The following is a 20,254-nucleotide window of genomic DNA, read 5'->3' on the forward strand; positions in this document are numbered from 1 at the left end:
CAGCTTGCCTGGTGGCCAGGACTCGGTCTAGGCTGCCCCGTTCTTTTTTTTTTTTCAAATAAATAAAATTTGGGGGAGCTCCGGGGACCAGGCTGTCCTTCTGGCACTCCCTGGCAGCGTCGGGGAAAGATTTTGGGGAAAAAAAAATTACTTCCATGAGCCTGATCAGTACTACCGGGAGGAAGTCTGGGGCTGCGGCTGGCGATGGTGAATCCAAGGTGACTTGCCAAAAGCCGTGAACCGCTCTCACGGCCCTGATCCTTATTTTTTTTCTTCAAGGTAATCTCAACTTTTTCCACAGGATGGCAGCACTGAGCTGGCCACCAGGTCAACCCAGTTCTCCCTTCAGCCGTTGGAGCTCCAGCAGGGGATGGTGAGCCCTGGGCAGCTTGCCTAGTGGCCAGGACCCGGTCTCAGAGGTCCCGATCATTTTTTTTTTTTTTTCAAAAAAAAAAATTGGGGGGGGGGAGGGTCGGGGGACCAGGGTGAACTTGTAGCACTCCCCAGAATCTCTGGGCAAATTTTGAATAAATAAACAAACAAACTTCCAGGGTTTGGATCCTAACGGCCGGGAGGCAGTCTCTCTCTGCGGGTTGTATACCAACTGGAGATAAAGTATAAAATGCTGCAAATCAGCTCAGTCTGGGCTGACCACCGGAGGGGAAGGACGCACACCACTAGCTCCTGCCGAGGGAGGGCACGTGAGCCAGGATCCAGGAGTCAGCCAAGCCGAGGCACTACCTGAAAGGGGCGGCCCAGAGGAGGAACTGACAGGAGGACCCTTCGTCACAGAGGTACTGTCGTTCCCGGTAGGAAGTAACCCAGGGGAACTATAGAGATAAATGGTGTTAACGCTGTATTGATCTCCGCTGAGCGAGTGGCAAGGAAAGCTTGCCGCTACCATGGCCCTGGGTTGGCGCTCAGTGGAGAGGGCGGGCCCGAGCGCCTCTACCCCCTCACTGTGAGGGTTTATATGGACTCTGTCCGCTAGGCCACATTACCCCACTCGAAGGGAGGGTTACATGGACCCTAGCCACTAGGCAATGGTACCCTGCTCAAAAGGGGGTTTATATGGACCCTAGCCACTAGGCCGTGCTACTGCTCCAGACAGGGGGACAGTAGAGAAGATGGCCGAGAGGCTGTACTAGGCAGAGGGGCAGCCACAAGGACTGGAGAGTGGTGAGGCATGGACACCCCATCCTATGCCTGCCACAAGAGGGCGCTGTGGTGACAGGCCCACCACAACTGGTGGAGAATGCAAGCATCGATCAGGGCCCCAAGAAGCTTTTGAAATGGCTGCTGGAGAACCAACAGTAGCAGGCGCCGCAACAGCAACACCAGCAGTTAGCCACACAACAGCAGTTACAAGCGCAGCAACAAGAGCAACAACAGCAACAGCTGATTCAGGAGCTGACAGACCAACAACAGGCTAACCAGGAGCAACTGGTTCAGCGGATGGCAACGCTAATAGGACAGGCACCAAGTCGTCCCCCCCGCTCCGGGAGCAGTAGGGGGCAGCTCCAGTGAGGGGCTCGGAGGACTACCAGTGCACCGAATGAAGATGGAGCTGGAGAATGACCCCGAGGCCTTCCTGGTGACTTTTGAGGGGGTTGCAACCGCTGTACAATGGCCTCCCACACATTGGGCCACTATTCTAGCCCCCTACCTGACAGGCCCAGCTCAAGCAACATACCGTAACCTCAAGCCACGGGATGCCCTGGACTATTCGAAGGTCAAGGCCGCCATCTTAGACCAAACCGGCATCAGCCCCGAGACTTACCGACAGCGACTCCGCAGAGAAAGGTACATGCCGGAAGCCAGACCACGTGCCGTCACCCAGCAGATCCGCGACCTCTGCTGGAGGTGGTTAGAAACCGAACAACAGACGAGTGTCCAAGTAGCCGAGGCCGTGGCATTAGAACAGTTCCTGCAGACCCTTCCCACCGGCAGGAAAGAGTGGGTACAGAGACATCGCCCGAGGACCCTCGCAGAGACAACCTCCCTGATGGAGGATTATCTGACAGCAGAGGGAGAACTGAAGACAGGCTCCAAGGGGGTGGGGGGCTCGGGTGAAAGGAACCTGAACCCGGGCCAGGGAGCCCGTAAGGTGAACGGGGGAGGCCCCCATCGGTACACCCAGACATCAGGGAAACGTGCGACCCACGGTGCCAAGGACCCACCCGGTGCAAACCTCATATGGAACCAAGATGACGCACTGGGGAGGTAGAGTAGCCCCCGCCATACCCCGACCGAAGAAGGGAAGCGGGACCAGTGTTATGAGTGTGGACAGATAGGGCACTTCCAGAAGGCGTGCCTGTACATGGATTGTAATTATGGGCAGGTCTGGACTGCTGGTCACCGGGCCCGGACGTGGGAGCCAGGGAAAATAGTCATACTGGTGAATAGGTGGGATGGCTACCTGGGCCTTGGTGGACTCAGGGTGTAGCCAGACGGTCATCCGGGCCGGGCTGATAGAGCCTTCGGGTCCCACCAGGCCCCCCCCCCCCCCATCAGCCTACAGTGTATTCACGGGGACGTGAAGCCAGATCCCACCATCTGGGTGCAGCTCAAAGTGGCTCGGCACCAAGTGTAGCATCTAGTCGAGGTAGCCCCAAAGTTGGCTTACCCAGTGATCCTGGGACGTGACTGGCCAGGCTTTGCCGACCTTCTCCAGGAGTGGGGTACACGCCCCCTGGGAAGAAAAGTGGGGGGGCGTGCTAGAAGGCCGGGATTATTAGGCCAGCCAGTGGCGGACGACCCCCTGGAGGGGCCCTCAGGGAATCCTGAAATAGAGGAATGGAGCCAAACCCCTACCAAAGCCCCAACAGAAGAAGGCCATGAATGGCTGGATGTAGACGCCGACTTCCTGGAAGAACAACGTGGGGATACCACCCTCAGTCGGGCCTGGGAGCAGGAGACAGGATCCCCTGGGGAGGAAGGCTTGCCCCTATGCCGGCAGCAAGGACCCCGATTTGAAATCCACCATGACTTACTCTATCGGGTAGTCCAGGCACCACAGACAAAAGAAGACCTGCACCAACTGTTGGTCCCACGGCGGTTCTGACAGAACTTGCTCCACTTGGCTCACTCAGTGCCATGGGCAGGGCACCTGGGGAGGGAGAAAACACTGCAATGGGTGGCCTAGAGGTTCTTCTAGCCAGGCATCCATAGGGAGGTACGGGACTACTGCTACTCAGGTCACCCACCACCATTTAACCTACCAGCCCGGTGCCTAGCACACGCCAGGCAGAGGCTGCTGGGATACTGCCCGCACTCCTCCTGCTGGCACACAGAGGGACTGCACACAGGAGGACGCACACCACACCTGCTGTCTTACCTCTTCCTCCTCCGTCCTGGGCCCAGCGCTCACGTCAGTGTCGGTGCCGTCCTCCCCCATGGACGTAGGCTGTTTGTCCCGCCTGGGTCAGGGAGGGAAAAAACACAAGAGGGCACTGGAGTTTTCTAAAACCATTATTGTCAGCTGGGCAGTTTCCTGGGGCAGAGCCGGGGATGTCTGAGTCACTGGTGGGTGTGCTGGGGGTTGCCCAGCTACTCTGACAACAGACACAGGGATGTAACAGGTCCCCTCCAGCCCAGGAGTGGGCGGCAGATAAAGCTACCGGGGCCTCTTTGGTCCTTGTGAAGTGCTATAGAAGGGCCCAGCGTTGAATAGCCCAAGGGGGAGACAGCCACGTCAGTATGTTATTCTTCTGAGGGGAGCCAGCTAACGTGCACTTGGTTCCTATATGCAGGCCTGGCTCAGAGCTGGAGCCCACCACTCCCATGCAGGGGCGCAAGTGGCTCAGAGGAAATGGGATCTGGCTGCAGTGGGGAGGGGGGCTTAGGCCTGGCCAGCAAATCCCCTGCTCGTTGAGTCGATTCCGTTTCCATCAGGGAACGGGGAAGGGGAAGCGGAGGGCACGTTTCACTTCGAGGCAGCCAGCCCGCAGCTTGGAGAGAACCTTTAACAGCCTCCATTTCTAGCAGTTCCAGCTCCCTGCAACACCAGCAGCACCCTGCCCTGTTGGCTCTGGCCCATCCCGCATCAGCAAGGCCCTAGCACAGGGGTGGGCAAACGTTTTGGCCTGAGGGCCACATCGGGGTTGCGCAAGGCTCTGCCCCCCCAAACAGCCTGGCCCCCGCCCCCCTATCTGCCCCCTCCCACTTCCCACCCCCGACTGCCCCCCTCAGAACCTCCAACCCATCCAAATACCCCCTGCTCCCTGACTGCCCTCCCAACCCCTATCCACATCCCCGCCCCGACAGCCTCCCCGGGACTCCCACCACCATCCAACCCCCCTCTGCTCCTCGTCCCCTGACCACCACCCCCCGGGACTCCCCAACCCCTGATTTCCCCCCAAGATCCCACCCCCTTATCCAACCCCCCTGCTCCCTGACTGCCCTCCCGATCCCTAGCCACATCCCCACCCCCTGACAGGCCCCTCGGAACTCCCACTCCCAACCCTCCCTGTTCCCCATCCCCTGACCACCCCCCCAGAACCTCCGCCCCATCCAACCACCTCCTCCTCCCCCACAAGACCTCCCACTCTTACCCAACCCCCCCACTCCCTGCCCCCTTACCAGCGGCAGGAGCTCGCAGCCATGACACCAGGCCAGAGCCGGCTGCGCGCCTCACGCTGCCCAGTGGGAGAGGCGGGCCAGAGCACAGTCAGCATGGTGGTGTGGCTGTGGGGGAGGGGAGGGGCCGGGGACTAGGCTCCCCTGCCAGGATCTCAGGGGCCGGGCACGATGGTCCCACAGGCAGGGCCGGCTCTAACATTTTTGCCGCCCCAAGCGAAAACAAAGAGCGCCCCCCCCCCGAGCGTCGCGTCGTGCCGCCCAAGTCCCCGCCCCCCCAAGCGACGCCCCGCCCCCCCGAGCGCTGCACCGCCCAAGTCCCCGCTCCCTCGGAGCGCCGCGCCACCGAAGTCCCCGCCCCTCCAACATGGCGCCCCGCCTCCCACACCCCGCCCCCCCCAGCGCCGCCCGGCCGAACCAAAAAAACCCAGATCGCCGCCTCGTCCCAAGGTGCCGCCCCAAGCACGTGCTTGGTAGGCTGGTGTCTGGAGCCGGCCCTGCCCTCAGACTGGATGTGGCCCGCAGGCCGTAGTTTGCCCACGTCTGCCCTAGCAAGTGCCCCTGCTGAGCCAGGCCTCTGGCTGAGAGGAGCAGAGGAGCCCAAAGGGAATTCCATTTCAGAGGTCAGTTTGTGTGGCTGGAGCCAAGTGCCTGTTCAAAGTCAGAGCCATTGGCAGAGCTTCACCCGTCTGGGGGGATTTCTCTTTCAGAACAGCCACTGCTGTCCACCCTAAACAGATCTCTCCTTGCTTAACCGAAGACCTGGACTGAGCATGGGCCAGTCAGAATGGGGATATACGGGGATGGAAAAATTACTAAAGAGGCGACATGCTACATTTGAAAACTGCTACTAAAACACCCCCCCCCCCCCCCCGGCGGCCTATTCAGCCACACTGCCTAGATCCTCCTATTTAATACCTCCACTCACCGGCCTGCATTGTGATCACACCAGCTCAGGTCCCAGTCCTACAGCTGGATCCCCACCTCGTGCCTGCACAGAGACCCACTGACTTCAACATTATCCCGGGAGGATCCTTTTGCAGGACTGGAGCCTAGCGTTAAAACCAGCAAAAAATAACCACCGAGATTGTCCTGGATGACAACAGTTTAAAACCAGATAAAGAGCGAGCCTTATGATCTTTGCTCCTTATGATCTGAGCAGGGAGTCAGGACGCTGGGGCTATTCCCCGCTCTGCGGGGGACTTCCTCTGTAGACTTGGGTAAGTCACCTCACTTCCCACCTGCAAAAGGGGGCTATACCGATCTCATAGAACTGGAAGGGACCCTGAAAGGTCCCTGAGTCCAGCCTTATGTCTTCACTAGCAGGACCAAGTACTGATTTTTCCCCTAAGTGGCCCCCTCAAGGATTGAACTCACAAACCTGGGCTTAGCAGGCCAATGCTCAAGCCACTGAGCTATCCCTGCCCCCCACATATGTAGGATAATTTACCTATATCTAAGGAAAGGGTGTTGGAAGGATTAGTTAGTGTTTCCAAAATGCTACAAGACCCTTGCTTGGAAGAGACTAGGGAGGGGCAAAGAAGCGTGACAGTGATAAAAAGGACAGGAGCTGCCGGTCAGAACGAGATGCATGAGCCTGCTGAGCTGGGCTGGGGAAGTCATGGTGGGAGCCCCCCCGTACTAAGCCCAGACAGACTTTGCAAGAGGCAACCTCACGGAGAAGGAAAATCTTGACTTACTTTTTGTTGGAGATGAAGTCGAGGGCCTGGTAAACAAGAGAGTAGAGATATTCCACCTGCCAAAACAAGGCCAGAAGGTTAGAGGCTGGGAGGCAAGGATCTCAGGGAGGCTGCCTCAGTTTGGGTCTAGGGTAAACAGGGGTTCCTGAAGAGGCCCCTTGATCACTTCAGTGTTCTCACCAGGTCTTGGCACTTTCAGCCTGAACTCCAGCATTGGGGAGCATTTTGCCTGAGGAACAAAGTACTATGTGGCGAGACTTGTAGCTTCTGCAGGCTGCATGTCCATATACAGACAGAGACGGGAGCAGCCACAGTGGGGGCTGGGTGATGTCTACCGTTTCAGGGCTACATTTAATACATCAGCACCTGTGCAGCTGGCTTAACCCTTTCAGAGTCAAGCAAAACTCCCCAAAGCACCCACTGCCCAAGCCCGCAGCTGGCAAACCCCACAGAAGCTCTCCTCCCGGCCTTGCAGGGGCAGCAGGAGTGAGCACAGCAGTTCCCCTCAGCTTCCCCACCTTCTTGCTGTAGATGCAGGCAGAACCCTGGATCAGCAGAGCCGCCTCTATGAAGTTCATGGTGGTTTTGCCGCCGTCGAAGGAAATGCAGATCTGGTCCAGCTGCAGAACACGCACACGGGAAGACACAAGCTGATTTTACAGACTGGGTTGGATGCAAGACTTTTCCCACCGCATTCTCTTGTAATCTTTGGGGCTGCAGCTCTTCCACAGGTGGCAATGGTTCTCCAAGGAACAGGTCTGTGCTGTGCAGAGCATCTTTTCTAAAGCTCCTGTGGATCCAGGAGCACTTCACAGGGAGGGCAGGGAGCAAAAGGAAAAGGTCTGAGGTCCAGAACTTGATATTTAGAGTTTAAAGCCAGTGACAACGTGGCAGGGCTGGCCTAAGGGACAGGAACATTAGGGATCGAAACGACCGCCACATGCTAGGAATTCCAGCTGCATGGACACACTGTGGCACTTGGATGCTGACACTCCTCCCCGCTACCCTGGTCTTCGTGGATGGAAAGATTACCTTACCTCCTCCAGATACTCCCCCAGCTGGGCTGCCACATCCACCTCCCAGTTCTTTGTGAGATCTCGGATGGGCTGCAGAAGGTGCAGGAAGCGGGACTCCACATTCTCCATTGTAACAGATCCCTAGAAGTGCAAGAAGTTACATTTCATCCAGGAGCCAGGCAGACAAGCCTACAGTCAGTAAGGGACAGAAGGAGGACACAGGTCCATCTGTTTTCTGACAACGCTGTCATTTGTGGCCTGCAGTCATTTAATGGGATGCAGTCAGCTCAAAGCTGGCTCCAATTTTGTTTTTATAAAATATCAGCTTTTGTAAAACCTGAGGCCAATCAAAATGTTGTAATTCAAACAAAAAATGGCTTTGCTTTGACATAAACATTCCCCTGTGTTGTCACAACACAGGGTAAGAGTAAGCTAGTGTCTGAGAACCTACAAATAAAAATATTTATATTTTAGACCTACACAAATGTCTGTAAACAAACAAACCTGACCATGAAACTGACTAGAAATCCCAGTGAAAAAAAGTGAAGCATGTAGCATAAATTACTGATTTTATTATTTATACATTAGCAGCACCTAGTCGGAATTATGGCCTTGTTGGGCTGGTTAATCTGCAAACCTGAGCTCCAATTCTGCAAACAGTTAAGCACACATGTGACCCGACTCCTGGGTCTAAGGACCCAGTCTGGTACAAAACGTAATTTTCCCTCTGTTGATACTCACACCTTCTTGTCAACTGTAGGGAATGGGCCACATCCACCCTGATTGAACTGGCCTCGTTAGCACTGACCCCCTCACTTGGTAAGGCAACTCCCATCTTTTCATGTGCTGTGTATGTACACCTGCCTACTGTATTTTTCACTCCATGCATCTGATGAAGTGGGTTATAGCCCACAAAAGCTTATGCTCAAATAAATGTGTTAGTCTCTAGGTGCCATGACTCCTCGTTGTTTTTACACAGGTGCAGGCTCACTCATGGCCCGACTACTCTGAATTTGGGCATCACACAGGAACTTCTTACATTACAGGAAGAAAAAGCTGACATTCACTCCACACCTGAATGTTCTCCTCAAAGCCATCCCATCCCATGTGCCTCTCCTATCCTGCCCGGGCCGTGGATAGTCCCTCGCCTCCCCGTTTTTTAGCCGGTGTCATACAGGACTGCAGTATCCATCTAGCTGTCAGAGAGGGATTGAGGGGTGTCACGGAGTGTGGGGGAGTCCGACTCTGCACCCCTCTTCCTGGGACTCTCAGTGACTCTCAGCCAGCCACTAAAACAGGTTTATTGGACAACAGGAACACAGGCTACAGCAGACCTTGTGGGCAGAGCCAGGACCTCTCAATCTGGTCCTTCTGGGGGTGCAGGGAGCTTAGTTCCCAGCTTGGGATTCCCTGCACTGCACCCCCCAAGCCCCCAACCGAAAACTGACCCACCCCTCTCCACTCGGCTCTCTGCCTTTGTCTAGCTTCCCGGGCAAAGGTGTTGACCTGACCTCCCCTCCCCCCTGCCTAGCTCAGGTATTGTCCCTCACCTAAAGTCATAAGAACATAAGAAAGGCCGTACCGGGTCAGACCAAAGGTCCATCTAGCCCAGTATCTGTCTACCGACAGTGGCCAATGCCAGGTGCCCCTGAGGGAGTGAACCTAACAGGCAATGATCAAGTGATCTCTCTCCTGCCATTCATCTCCATCCTCTGACGAACAGAGGCTAGGGACACCATTCTTACCCATCCTGGCTAATAGCCATTTATGGACTTAGCCACCATGAATTTATCCAGTCCCCTTTTAAACATTGTTATAGTCCTAGCCTTCACAACCTCCTCAGGTAAGGAGTTCCACAAGTTGACTGTGCGCTGCGTGAAGAAGAACTTCCTTTTATTTGTTTTAAACCTGCTGCCTATTAATTTCATTTGGTGACCCCTAGTTCTTGTATTATGGGAATAAGTAAATAACTTTTCCTTATCCACTTTCTCAACATCACTCATGATTTTATATACCTCTATCATGTCCCCCCTTAGTCTTCTCTTTTCCAAACTGAAGAGTCCTAGCCTCTTTAATCTTTCCTCATATGGGACCCTCTCTAAACCCCTAATCATTTTAGTTGCTCTTTTCTGAACCTTTTCTAGTGCTAGAATATCTTTTTTGAGGTGAGGAGACCACATCTGTACACAGTATTCGAGATGTGGGCGTACCATGGATTTATATAAGGGCAATAATATATTCTCAGTCTTATTCTCTATCCTCCTTTTAATGATTCCTAACATCCTGTTTGCTTTTTTGACCGCCTCTGCACACTGCATGGACATCTTCAGAGAACTATCCACGATAACTCCAAGATCTTTTTCCTGACTCGTTGTAGCTAAATTAGCCCCCATCATGTTGTATGTATAGTTGGGGTTATTTTTTCCAATGTGCATTACTTTACATTTATCCACATTAAATTTCATTTGCCATTTTGTTGCCCAATCACTTAGTTTTGTGAGATCTTTTTGAAGTTCTTCACAATCTGCTTTGGTCTTAACTATCTTGAGTAGTTTAGTATCATCTGCAAACTTTGCCACCTCACTGTTTACCCCTTCCTCCAGATCATTTATGAATAAATTGAATAGGATTCCTCCCCGGCTCTCCCATCCCCCACACAGACAGTCTCTACTCCATCAGAAGGGGTCAGACCCAGGAGCAAAGATGGAAGGGGGGGCAAGGAATGTGACAAGGTGGAGTGATAAGGGCTCAGGGAGGGGTCAGACCCTAGATCAGTGGTTCTCAACCAGGGGTACATGTACCTCTGGGGGTACACAGAGGTCTTCCAGGGAGTACATCAACTCATCTAGAGATTTGCCTAGTTTTACAACAGGCTACATAAAAAGCACTAGCGAAGTCAGTACCAACAAAAATGTCACACAATGTCTTGTTTCTACTGCTCTATATACATTGAAATGCAAGTATAATATACATCTATTCCAATTTATTTTATAATGATATGGTACAAATGAGAAAGTCAGCAATTTTTCAGTACTAGTGTGCTGTGACACGTCTGTATTTTGAGTCTGATTTTGTAAGTTTTGAAGTGAAGTAAAGCTTGGGGTATGCAAAGCAGAACAGACTCCTGAAAGGGGTACAGTAGTCTGGAACGGTTGAGAACCACTGCCCTAGGACGCAGTCCGATCATGATACGCAGGTGCAAAAGGGGACAAGGATAAAAGGAACCAGGGTCTTTCCAGGGATACATGAGACTCAGGATGGTTTGTGTATCTTGGGGAAGACCCTGATACCAGACTGGGGTTTTCCCCACAGCATCACCCCCACACACACACTCTGGCCCCCTGTCCCCCAAACACCCCCCAAGCTCTGGCCTCCCATCCCCACAGCACCCATCTCAGCTCTGCCCCATCCCCACACCCCAGCTCTGCCCTCCACAGCTCTGTGCCCCCCATTCCCACAGCACCCCCCAGCACCACACAGCTTTGTGCAGCCCCTCAGCTCTAGCCCCCGCCCCCCAGCGCCCCTCCATCCCCACAGAACCCCGCAGGGTTACCGACCCTCCAGGACTGGCCCGGAGTCCAGCAAGGAAAGATTCGGTTATGTGACGGGACCTCCCGGAACACGTCCCGCCCTGACAGAACCCCCCGCCCCGGTTCCCGGGCAGTACCATACCGGGAGGGGGGGTGAGGCATTGGGGTGTCCGGACCGTACCACGGGACGGGGCTGGGGGGGGTGTTGCACCAGGACCGCACCACACTCACCCCGCAGCACGGGGGGGGAGGGGGGGAACAGCTCCGCTCCGCCCCCGAGCCCGGCCACCATTTTGTTTTTCCCGCTCAGAGCGGTGAAGTCAGTCAGCGCGTGAGGCGAGCGCGGTGACGCCACGGAGGGGGCGTGTCTCCCCAGCGCTGGGGCGGGTACTTGGGAGCGTGCAGGCCGGGGACGTGTCGGGTGCGCGGAGGCGGAGTCCTGTTCCCGCCGCCGCCGCGCGCCATGGGGGAGCCGCCGCACGTGGCCCGGCAGCTGCTCCTGGGCGACCTGGCCACCGTCTACGCCGCCGCCTTCGCGTCGCTGTATCTGCAGGTCCCGGGTACGGGGCGGCCAAGGGGCCTGAGCATGGCAACGATCCCAGGAGCCAGTGGGGGAAGCCCAGACAGAGCCCCTGGCACAGCATCAGGCTCCCTGTAACCCCTTACCCCGCCTCCCCAAGAGACACCCACCTTTGCTGTTCTGCAACCAACAGACCCCCAGCAATACCCACCTCCAGGACCCACAGCCTCAGGGCTGGGCACATCAGAACTACCCCCCAAACCCCAAATCTCCAGAATGCACCAACCTGACTAGAGTAGCCCCTGTCCAGCCACCCAAACACCTCCCCCACCACAATGCTCCATCACAAAGGCTGGAAATCTGAGCCATTTTGGATCCATTTTTGCAATTTAGAGAGAAGAAAGTGGAAAATCAGAGGAATTTTATATCTGTTGTTGATATTGATGTGAAACACTCAGATTTTAGCTCATATTTGTTAAATGAATAGAGAGGAAATAGGCACCAGTTGCAAACATTTTATATCCGTGTTCAAGAAGCTGAGAAAAGGTGTAAAGCTGAGATTTTCTTTGCCAAGTGGGGCAAGTGTTTAGGGTATTTTGTATCAGTCTTTGAGATCTGCAGAGAAAACGTGTCACAAACTATGCAACTGAAGGTGGAAAATCAGGATTATGGAGAGACCGGGGAAAATCAGGGGAGCCGAGAGAGCGGATCATTGGAGGGGGAGGGGGGGAATCTCCCCAGATCTTATAGCCACGTGTGAGACACTGAGAGAGAAAAGGGGCAGAACCGGAGAGAATTTGTATTGGGGGCGAGAGGCACAAACAGGGACAGGATCCAATTAACTCCCCCCCCCGGGAATTTCCTGGCTGCCCAGAGACAGTTCAAACCCCCCCTCCCCAACTCCGGCTTCTCCCCTCCCTGCCTGACACCCCCCTCCCCCCACAGCGCTCTGACCTCCCCCCCCATCCCAGCGGTGCCGGGGCGGATCCTGCTGCAGCTCCCCTGGGGCCGAGGCAGCTCCGAGGCTTCTCCCAGGTTCCCCGGGGCAGAGTCACTTTCCCGCCCGCCCTCCGGGGGTCTCTCACTCACCGGTTCACACAGAGGCGGCAGCGGCAACTTTATTCTCCTACCCAGGGGCGGCTCTACGTTTTTGGCCGCCCCAAGCAGTCATGCGCGGGAGGCGCCCCGGAGCCGCGGGAGCAGCGGACCTCCCGCGGGCATGACTGCAGAGGGACCGCTGGTCCCGCGTGGCTCGGCTGGACCTCCCGCGGCTGCGGACGGTTCGCGGGTCCGGCGACTCCGCTTGAGCTGCCGCAGTCATGCCTGCGGGAGGTCCAGCCGAGCCGCGGGACGAGCGCCCCCTCTGCAGTCATGCCTGCGGCAGGTCCAGTCGTCCCGGGGCTCCGGTGGACCTCCCGCAGGCATGACTGCCGCCCCCCCCACCGCCGCTGCAGGGGACGGGCCGCTCCTCGGATGAGCTGGGGCCCCAGCCTTTTGCCGCCCCCTAGATTTTGCCGCCCTAGGCACCAGCTTGTTTTGCTGGTGCCTAGAGCCGCCCCTGCTCCTACCCCCAGCAGGGCTCGTACGGAGCATGCGCAGTTTTACATGCTGACCGCTCCCTTACCTGGGCTGGAGAGGGCGGGAGCGCCCCGGGGCAGGCTGGGAGATGTAGTTCAGGTTGCGGTTCCCGGCTCTGGGCATGCGCAGATCGGGGGGGGGGGGCGGGGCGGAGCGTTGCGTTATCAGCTGCTGGATGAGCTCCCCCTCCTACCCATGGGTGGCAAGTTTGTAGAAATTTTGGTGGTGCCCAGAACCCGCCCCCCCAAACTCTGCCCCCACCTGCCTAAGGCTCTGGGCGGGGTTTTGGGGGGAGGTATGGGGTGCAGGTCCTGGGCTGGGGATCGGGGTGCAGGCTCTGGGCTGGGGGTGTAGGAAGGGGGGAGGGGTGCAGGCTCTGGGAGGGAGTTTGGGTGCTGGGTGCAGGCTCCGGGCTGGGGCAGGGCGTGGGTGTGCAGGAGGGGGTGAGGGGTGCAGGCTTTGGGACGGAGTTTGGGTGCAGGCTCTGGGCTGGGGGTGGGGGTGTAGGCAGGGGTGAGGGGTGCAGGCTCTGGGAGGGAGTTTGGGAGTGGGAAGGGGTGTGTGGGAAAGGGGAGGTGGTGCACGCTCTGCGAGGGAGTTTGGGGATAGGAGGGAGTCCAGGGTGAGGGCTGTGGGGCTGAGGATGAGGGGTTCATGCTGTGGGAGGGTCAGGGCTGGGGCAGAGGATCAGGGTGCAGGGGGTTGAGGGCTCTGGCTGGGGCTTGGGGGTGAGGGGTTCATGATGCAGGAGGGGGCTCAGGACTAGGGCAGAGGTTTGGGGTGTGGGGTGAGGGCTGTGGGGCTCATGATGTGGGGGGACTCAGGGCTGGGGCTGAGGATTAGGGTGCAGAGGGATGAGGGTTGGGGCTGAGAATGAGGGATTCATGATGGGGGGGGCTCAGGGCTGGGGCAGAGGGTTGGGGTGCAGCAGGATGAGGGTTCTGGCTGGGGCTGAGGATGAGGGGTTCATACTGCGGGTGGGCTCAGGGCTGGGGCAGAGGGTTGGGGTGTGGGGGGATGAGGGCTCTGGCTGGGGCTGAGGGTTTGGGGCATTGGGGAGGCTCAGGGTGAGGGCGGAAGGGCAGAGTAAGGGCAGCCTGCCTTGCCATTTTTGGCGGGCAGGCGCTAGGACCCTGCGGCAGCAGACAGCAGTTCTGCCAGGAGCAGATCTCCCGCAGCACAGAGCAGGCAGGGGAGAGGCTCGTGCTGCTTTCTGTCAGGCAGGGACGCAGGCGGGGGGGGGGGGGGGGGGGGGGGGGGGACACGCAGGGCAGGGGGAGACCTGCGGGGGCTGGGGCCCGATCCAGACAGGGCCGGGGGAGAGACCCAGCTCCAAATATTGCTGGAGCAGGGCACCCGGCCCTGAATATTCCTGGAGCCCGGGCACCGCACACATATATAACCTGCCGCCCATGCATAGGTTTGCTTGTATCCTACGTACAGGGATCAGAACCACACTAAACCATGCTTGTTGATATGGGTGTAACTAGCAGGGTGTCAGTCAGTGTGGACAGGGATTTTTTTTCCCCTGAAAATTGTGCTAGTGAATTTTCTTGAAGGCTAACTTTTTAGCAGTGTGCCACTACGTTCGACTGTTCGCCTAAAACAAAACCCAACCCCACCACATTCGGGGAGACGTGGTTAAACTGTTCCAAATGTGGACCAGGCTATATTACAAAAGAAGTTGCTGTGGTGGAGGAGCTGGTTTCACATTAATTCCCAATATAATTAAAACACTATTTGGCCTTATAGATGGGCTCAGACGATGCTGTTAGTACCTGACAGAAATTGAGGCTTTAGCAAACAGTAGAATGGATTTACAGTAGTTTATTCACTTCACCACAACCAGTAGCTTGTTCTAAAAACAGCTTCTTAGGTTGGTTTTAGGACTGCATCTTCCTCTAGGGTGACCAGACGTCCCGATTTTATCGGGACTGTCCCGATATTTGCTTGTTTGTCCCGCGTCCCGACCGATGTTCGGTCGGGACACGGGACAAACAAGCAATTTTGCCCTCCGCTCCGGTGCATAGACGGAGCCCGGAGGGGCTTTCACCGCCCACTTCCCCCGACCATCCCCCTCCTTCCCCCATTGGACCCCTCCCCAAATCCCTGCCCTGGACCTGCCCCAACCCCGCCCCTCACTGCCCCATTGGATCCCTCCCCAACTCCCCGCCCTGGCCCCACCTCTTCCCCAAGCATGCGGCATTCCTCCTCCCTCCCAGGTTTGCACACAGGCCATGGCCGGGGCTGGGAGCGCAGCACGGAGGCTGCTCCAGCCCTGCAGCCTGCAGGGCAGCGCAGAGCAGGCAGGGCCTGGGTGGGGGGCGGAGACACGTGTGGGGCAGACACGCTCCTGCCAGGAGGGGCCGGGCCCGGCTGCCTGGTTCGCCCCCTGCCCGGGGGGCGGGGGTCCCCGAGTTCCCTGCAGCCGGAGCGGGGCTGCCCAGGGTGAGTGTCCCGGGTGGGGCAGAGTGGAGCAGCCTCTGCTGTGGGGCTGGTGCAATGAAGCCCGGGAGCGGCTGGGCCGGGAGCTGCAAGAGGGGTCCGGAGCGTGGCTCGGCTGCACAGCTCGGGGCCCAGGAGCGAGGGGATGGGGGAGCTGGGAGTGTATTGGGGGTCAGAGCTGAGAGTTGGGTGGAGACGGGGCTGTGCCACTGCCGCCTGGTGGCGGGGGGCGCTCTGGCTTTTTTTTTTTTTTGCCCCCCCCGCGTCCCGATATTTCATGTTTGTCATCTGGTCACCCTATGACAGATAAAGGTGCATTACTTTTCTAATATAATTTTTCCATATAAGCAATTTGTGAGGTGACCTTATGGGTGTCCATGAAGCTATCCCTATCTGTCTGTTGAAATGTGAACCACACTATGAAAAGGTTTGATAACCCGTGGTCTGTGCTCTGCCAGTGAAGAGCTGTCATCTAAAATGTATTTTTGAGTACATAGTGTAGCCTTAAATATCTCAAGCAAGGGGAGTCCTAACAGTTCCCTTGAGATAAACTTCTACAATTTATATATCTTGCTCTCAAGAAGTAGCCTCATCTTAAATTTTCTTATTTTTAATTTCATCCCATTACTTATATGCAAGCTGCCTTCATATCACTCTTAATACTACTACTCTCTCCTTTGTGTTTACATTTTTTAAATATTAGTAGACTTTTATCGTGTCTTTTCCCGCTTTTCATTTCCCAACTCTTGGTCATTGCTTTGTATAGGTATATAGAGTAGAACAAATTTAGCTCTTTTAGTCTTTCTTCATAAATCAATCCTTTTATCTGAGCTTGAGGTAGAATTGCACCTGCATACTCACAAGATGAATTTGTCTCTTCTGTGTCTGGTACTAGAATGAAAGATCCTTGGGAAGGGACTTTCTCCTTGTTTCTACAGTGTTTACTTTAATGTAGGTACTAAACCTGCAGTCAGACCTGCTCTACTGGACCCTTACATCCACAGAGAGCTGCTGTTGACTTCAAGGGTGCAGCAACATGGATCCAATTGCAGAATCAGGGCCCTAGATTGCAGATTTCTTAGGGCAGTGGCCAATTGTCTATAAAGTGTTATGCACACAGCACTGTATAAGCAATAATAAAGTCCTGCAAATCCTAGGTGAGTACTATTAATCACAGCACTTTCTTTATTCAAATGGAAATTCAGAGACACTTTCTGTACTCACCTACAGCCCACTAACTTCAATAGCACTGTGCGGTGTAGTACCTAGAGTAAAACAGTTTGGAATTTTGGCTCTGTGTGATTATTTTAGTCTAGAATAAATCAACTTTAGTTTTTAAGGTTATACAATAAAACAGTTGTTCATCTGAAGATTGGCAAACTCACTGAATATAATATGTTGTAAATATTACAAACTGAAAAGAAATACTAGTAACACATACATAGTTTTTCACAGCTGTCTGTTTCAAGAGCGATATCACTGACAAAGTCACTAAAGATGTGTCAAGAGAAGAATAAGTGGAAAAAACAGCTTTTGTCTCATTCTCTCTGACAAGGTACTTGGCTAAGCGGGCACAAAGGTGGAGGCAATATCAATTACTATATTGTTGCCATTTGTTGCAGTCACTCCTAAAGGCCCCAAAGCAGATCAAGGCCCCATTTTGTTAAGCACTGTGCAAACACATCAATATAGCTTCTACTCTCCAATTAGAGGCCAGACTCAATAAGTGAGTGAAATAAACAGGTGAAAGAACTAGAGGAACCGCAATACAATCATATGATTACATAGGTAAATCAGTGTGCACAACTTGATGATTAGGAATAATTTAAACTCTCAATATTTACCATTTTTAAAAAAAGATTCTCGAATATAACCCTCTGGACTTCCTTAGCTTTTGCCTCTATCCTAGGGTTTCTCAAACAGGAGTCACCACTTGTGTAGGGAAAGCCCCTGGCGGGCCGGGCTGGTGTTTACCTGCCCTGTCTGCAGGTCTGGCCGATTGCGGCTCCCACTGGCCGCGGATTGCTGCTCCAGGCCAATGGGAGCTGCTGGAAGCAGCAGCCAGAAAGTCCCTCGGCCCACACCACTTCCAGAAGCTCCCATTGGCCCAGAGCAGCGATCCACCGCTAGTGGGAGCTGCAATCAGCCAGACCTGCAGATGGGGCAGGTAAACACACCGGCCCAGCCTGCCAGGAGCTTTCCCTACACAAGCGGTGACCTCTGTTTGAGAAACCCTGGTCTATCCCTCCTTTCTCTACCCTTGGAAAAAGTGATGCTTGCCTTTCTACCTAATTGTTGTATGTATGTATACACAATAGCTCTGCTACAGCACCACAGCTACGGAGCTGTAGTTGTGCCACGGTAGGGCTGCAGCATAGATGCTGCCGATATCAACGGGAAGGATTTTTTTTATTGATGTAGGTAATCTAACTCTCCAAAAGACAGTAGCTAAATCGATGGAATATTCCTTCTGTCAACATAACCAACCTAACAACAGTGTTCACGGTACAAAATTTTGCACATCCCTGAGAGATATAGCTAGGTCATCCTAAGTTTTAGATGTAGACAAGACCTCAGCATTTTTTCTTTCATCTTTGCCTTTTATGTGATCATGATAGATAAGCAACTGAAAGACTAGTCTTTATTCTCTGGCCCCAGTCAGCTGACTAAAAGCACCACCATCTACTGCTGGGATATGCATCCCCCAAAATGCTTTAATGTGTGTTTGGAATGTAATTGTGTTGGCTGGGGATAGTAATCTTTGGAGCTGAAACTTGGTGAACTTGCTAGCTTGCTGATCATTTACAAATGACAAAGAAAGGGTCCGTTTATTTTACAGTACTGTAGAAATAAACAAGGTTTTAACTTCAGTCTCATTCTCTCTAGATCATAATGAAAAGAAAAATATCCTTACCTGATGTTCAAGTTTTTTAAATTACTTTTCTCATCTGGTTGAGCTTCTTTTCTTTTAATTTCAGAATTAGACTCAGACTACAATTACTGGCACAGAATCAGTTCCTTATAACAAAGCTCAGCCTTCAGATACACAGGCACAGCTCCCAATGAAGTCAATGGGAGTAACACTTGTATATCCAAGGGGAGATTTGGGCCCTTTGGTCTTAACACTAGCAAATATGCCATAAATTATGTTAAAACAATATTAACTAAGAAATTTCATTTCCCTAATGTGGGCCATTCTATTCGTTCTGTGTCAACCACTTATTTTTTCAATAAACATTTCTAAATGAAGCCACATCTGGTGGCTGATTAGTTGAATTATATGAAAGATGTGGAATTAGGTAGCATAGACTAAAATGCCTTTAGGAATTCAATCAAATTTATGCTTTCATATCTGGAGTGCAATTTAGTTTTAAATTTGTGGTACTTCTAATAAACAAACTTAAATTTTCAAAGACTTCTTTGTTTAGCAAGGGTTTTAAATGTGGGCTAATCTGCTTCCTTCCCATACTTCTAAAAAAATTATATCCTCTCTTGCTCATATTACCTGGACTCAGTGACCTTTGGATGAACCTTCCCAAACCTTCCCAAGCCACAAATGACCTGGTACTGTACAAAAATACCAGTTCAATGTGCGCACAGCTCAGCAGTCAGTTGCACAAGTGCCTGAATGAATCTTTTGTAGATGTAATTACAGATAATATTGCATTGAATTTGACTACAACCGATGTTACCTAGGAAAACATGTTATTTTGATCATTGTAATAGAAATCTTTAATTTAATCATTCTCTCTTGGTAGCAGATTTAAAGTTATAAATGTTATCTTTTTTTTCTATATTTGGGGCTTGATTCTGATCCTACACCAGTGTAATTTCATTGCTGTCCAGGATTTACCGTGCTGTAATTATGAGCAGAATTGGGCCCTATTTGCCTTTATTGGTTTTTAAACAATGATACACAGCTATACACATTAAATATTTGGAGAAGCAAATACTTTAGGAGTTGAGGATATTATTTTTGTACATAACACTTTTCACCTCTCCCTTGTATACTAGCATCTTTATATCAATTAGATTCCTTCCATAGTGCATGAGATTCTTCATGTTCGCATCTCATTGAAATATTTTGTTCTGTGTCAATGCCCCATTTTTTAGAAAGGCTGGGACACTCATAACCACTTTCTCTCCAGAACCAAGGCAGTAGCAGTTCATTGTTTTAGAGACTCTGCAATCTCACATGAAGCAGATATGAAACAAACCACATTGTAGCTTCTTGTTGCTTTGTTGGTGACTTCTAGGAGGGGGAAATGTTTTCACTGGAATCTTAGAACTGATTGTATTTCTGAGGATCCATTCAAAGAAGTACAAGTGACTCCTAGTTTGCCAAAGTAGATATAACTTAGGCCTTGTAAATCTAGTTACTTTTGGAACATCAGTTACATTTGCCATATTTTCATGGTTTTCCCAGTGCAACCACTGTTTATGCTGGTGCCTTCTACCATCTAGAGTCCCATATAATTGAGCTTTTTTTCCCCTAAAATTGTGTTGATTTTTCTTCTGAATTTGTTCCCATTTTTCCTTTTTTATAGACAGTACAATGATTATGAAAGGTCCTGGACTGAAAACCCTGGAAACCAGAATTCTCTGGCCAAAGAAGCCACAGAATGGGCAATAGCATGGGTAATGGCGGGATGAGCTTCCCTTGTCAATGTGCTTCAGCACCAACCCGAAAGGACCATCTTTACAGGTAAGAGGATTGTTCACATAGTTTGGCTAATTCTTGGCTTCACTGCTGTGGCTGTGTTGACAGGAGTACCAATTCGTGTGGATTTTTGGAATGGCTGTTTGATGTAGATTATAGATTATAACAGTGGTGCCCAACCTTATTACACAGGAGGACTACATAAACCTAAGCACAACCTTGTGTGG

At 52.9% G+C, this 20,254-nt stretch overlaps 1 protein-coding gene across 1 annotated transcript; it reads right to left on the bottom strand.

Moving 5' to 3' along the window:
- Positions 1-2,596: 2,596 nt before the first annotated feature.
- LOC123361157 (condensin-2 complex subunit H2-like) lies at positions 2,597-7,428 on the bottom strand. Its single transcript, XM_045001319.1, has 5 exons — positions 7,316-7,428; positions 6,797-6,898; positions 6,279-6,334; positions 3,338-3,419; positions 2,597-2,692 (listed from the first exon to the last, which is right to left on the bottom strand). The coding sequence occupies exons 1-5, from the start codon at positions 7,421-7,423 to the stop codon at positions 2,597-2,599; spliced, it is 444 nt and encodes a 147-aa protein (XP_044857254.1). The 5' UTR covers positions 7,424-7,428.
- Between the last annotated feature and the right edge of the window lie 12,826 nt (positions 7,429-20,254).

Source organism: Mauremys mutica, unplaced genomic scaffold (assembly GCF_020497125.1).
Source record: "Mauremys mutica isolate MM-2020 ecotype Southern unplaced genomic scaffold, ASM2049712v1 Super-Scaffold_100393, whole genome shotgun sequence".
NCBI classification, from domain to species: domain Eukaryota; kingdom Metazoa; phylum Chordata; order Testudines; family Geoemydidae; genus Mauremys; species Mauremys mutica.

What these genes read in the sequence shown, in the direction of transcription:
- LOC123361157 (XM_045001319.1), bottom strand. Translation starts at nt 7,423, where the DNA reads ATGGAGAATGTGGAGTCCCGCTTCCTGCACCTTCTGCAGCCCATCCGA. An exon ending in CCTGCATCTACAGCAAGAAG is followed by an intron (nt 6,335 to 6,796) that starts GTGGGGAAGCTG and finishes TTGTTTTGGCAG; the next exon opens with GTGGAATATCTCTACTCTCT. An exon ending in GACTTCATCTCCAACAAAAA is followed by an intron (nt 3,420 to 6,278) that starts GTAAGTCAAGAT and finishes TCCCTGACCCAG; the next exon opens with GCGGGACAAACAGCCTACGT.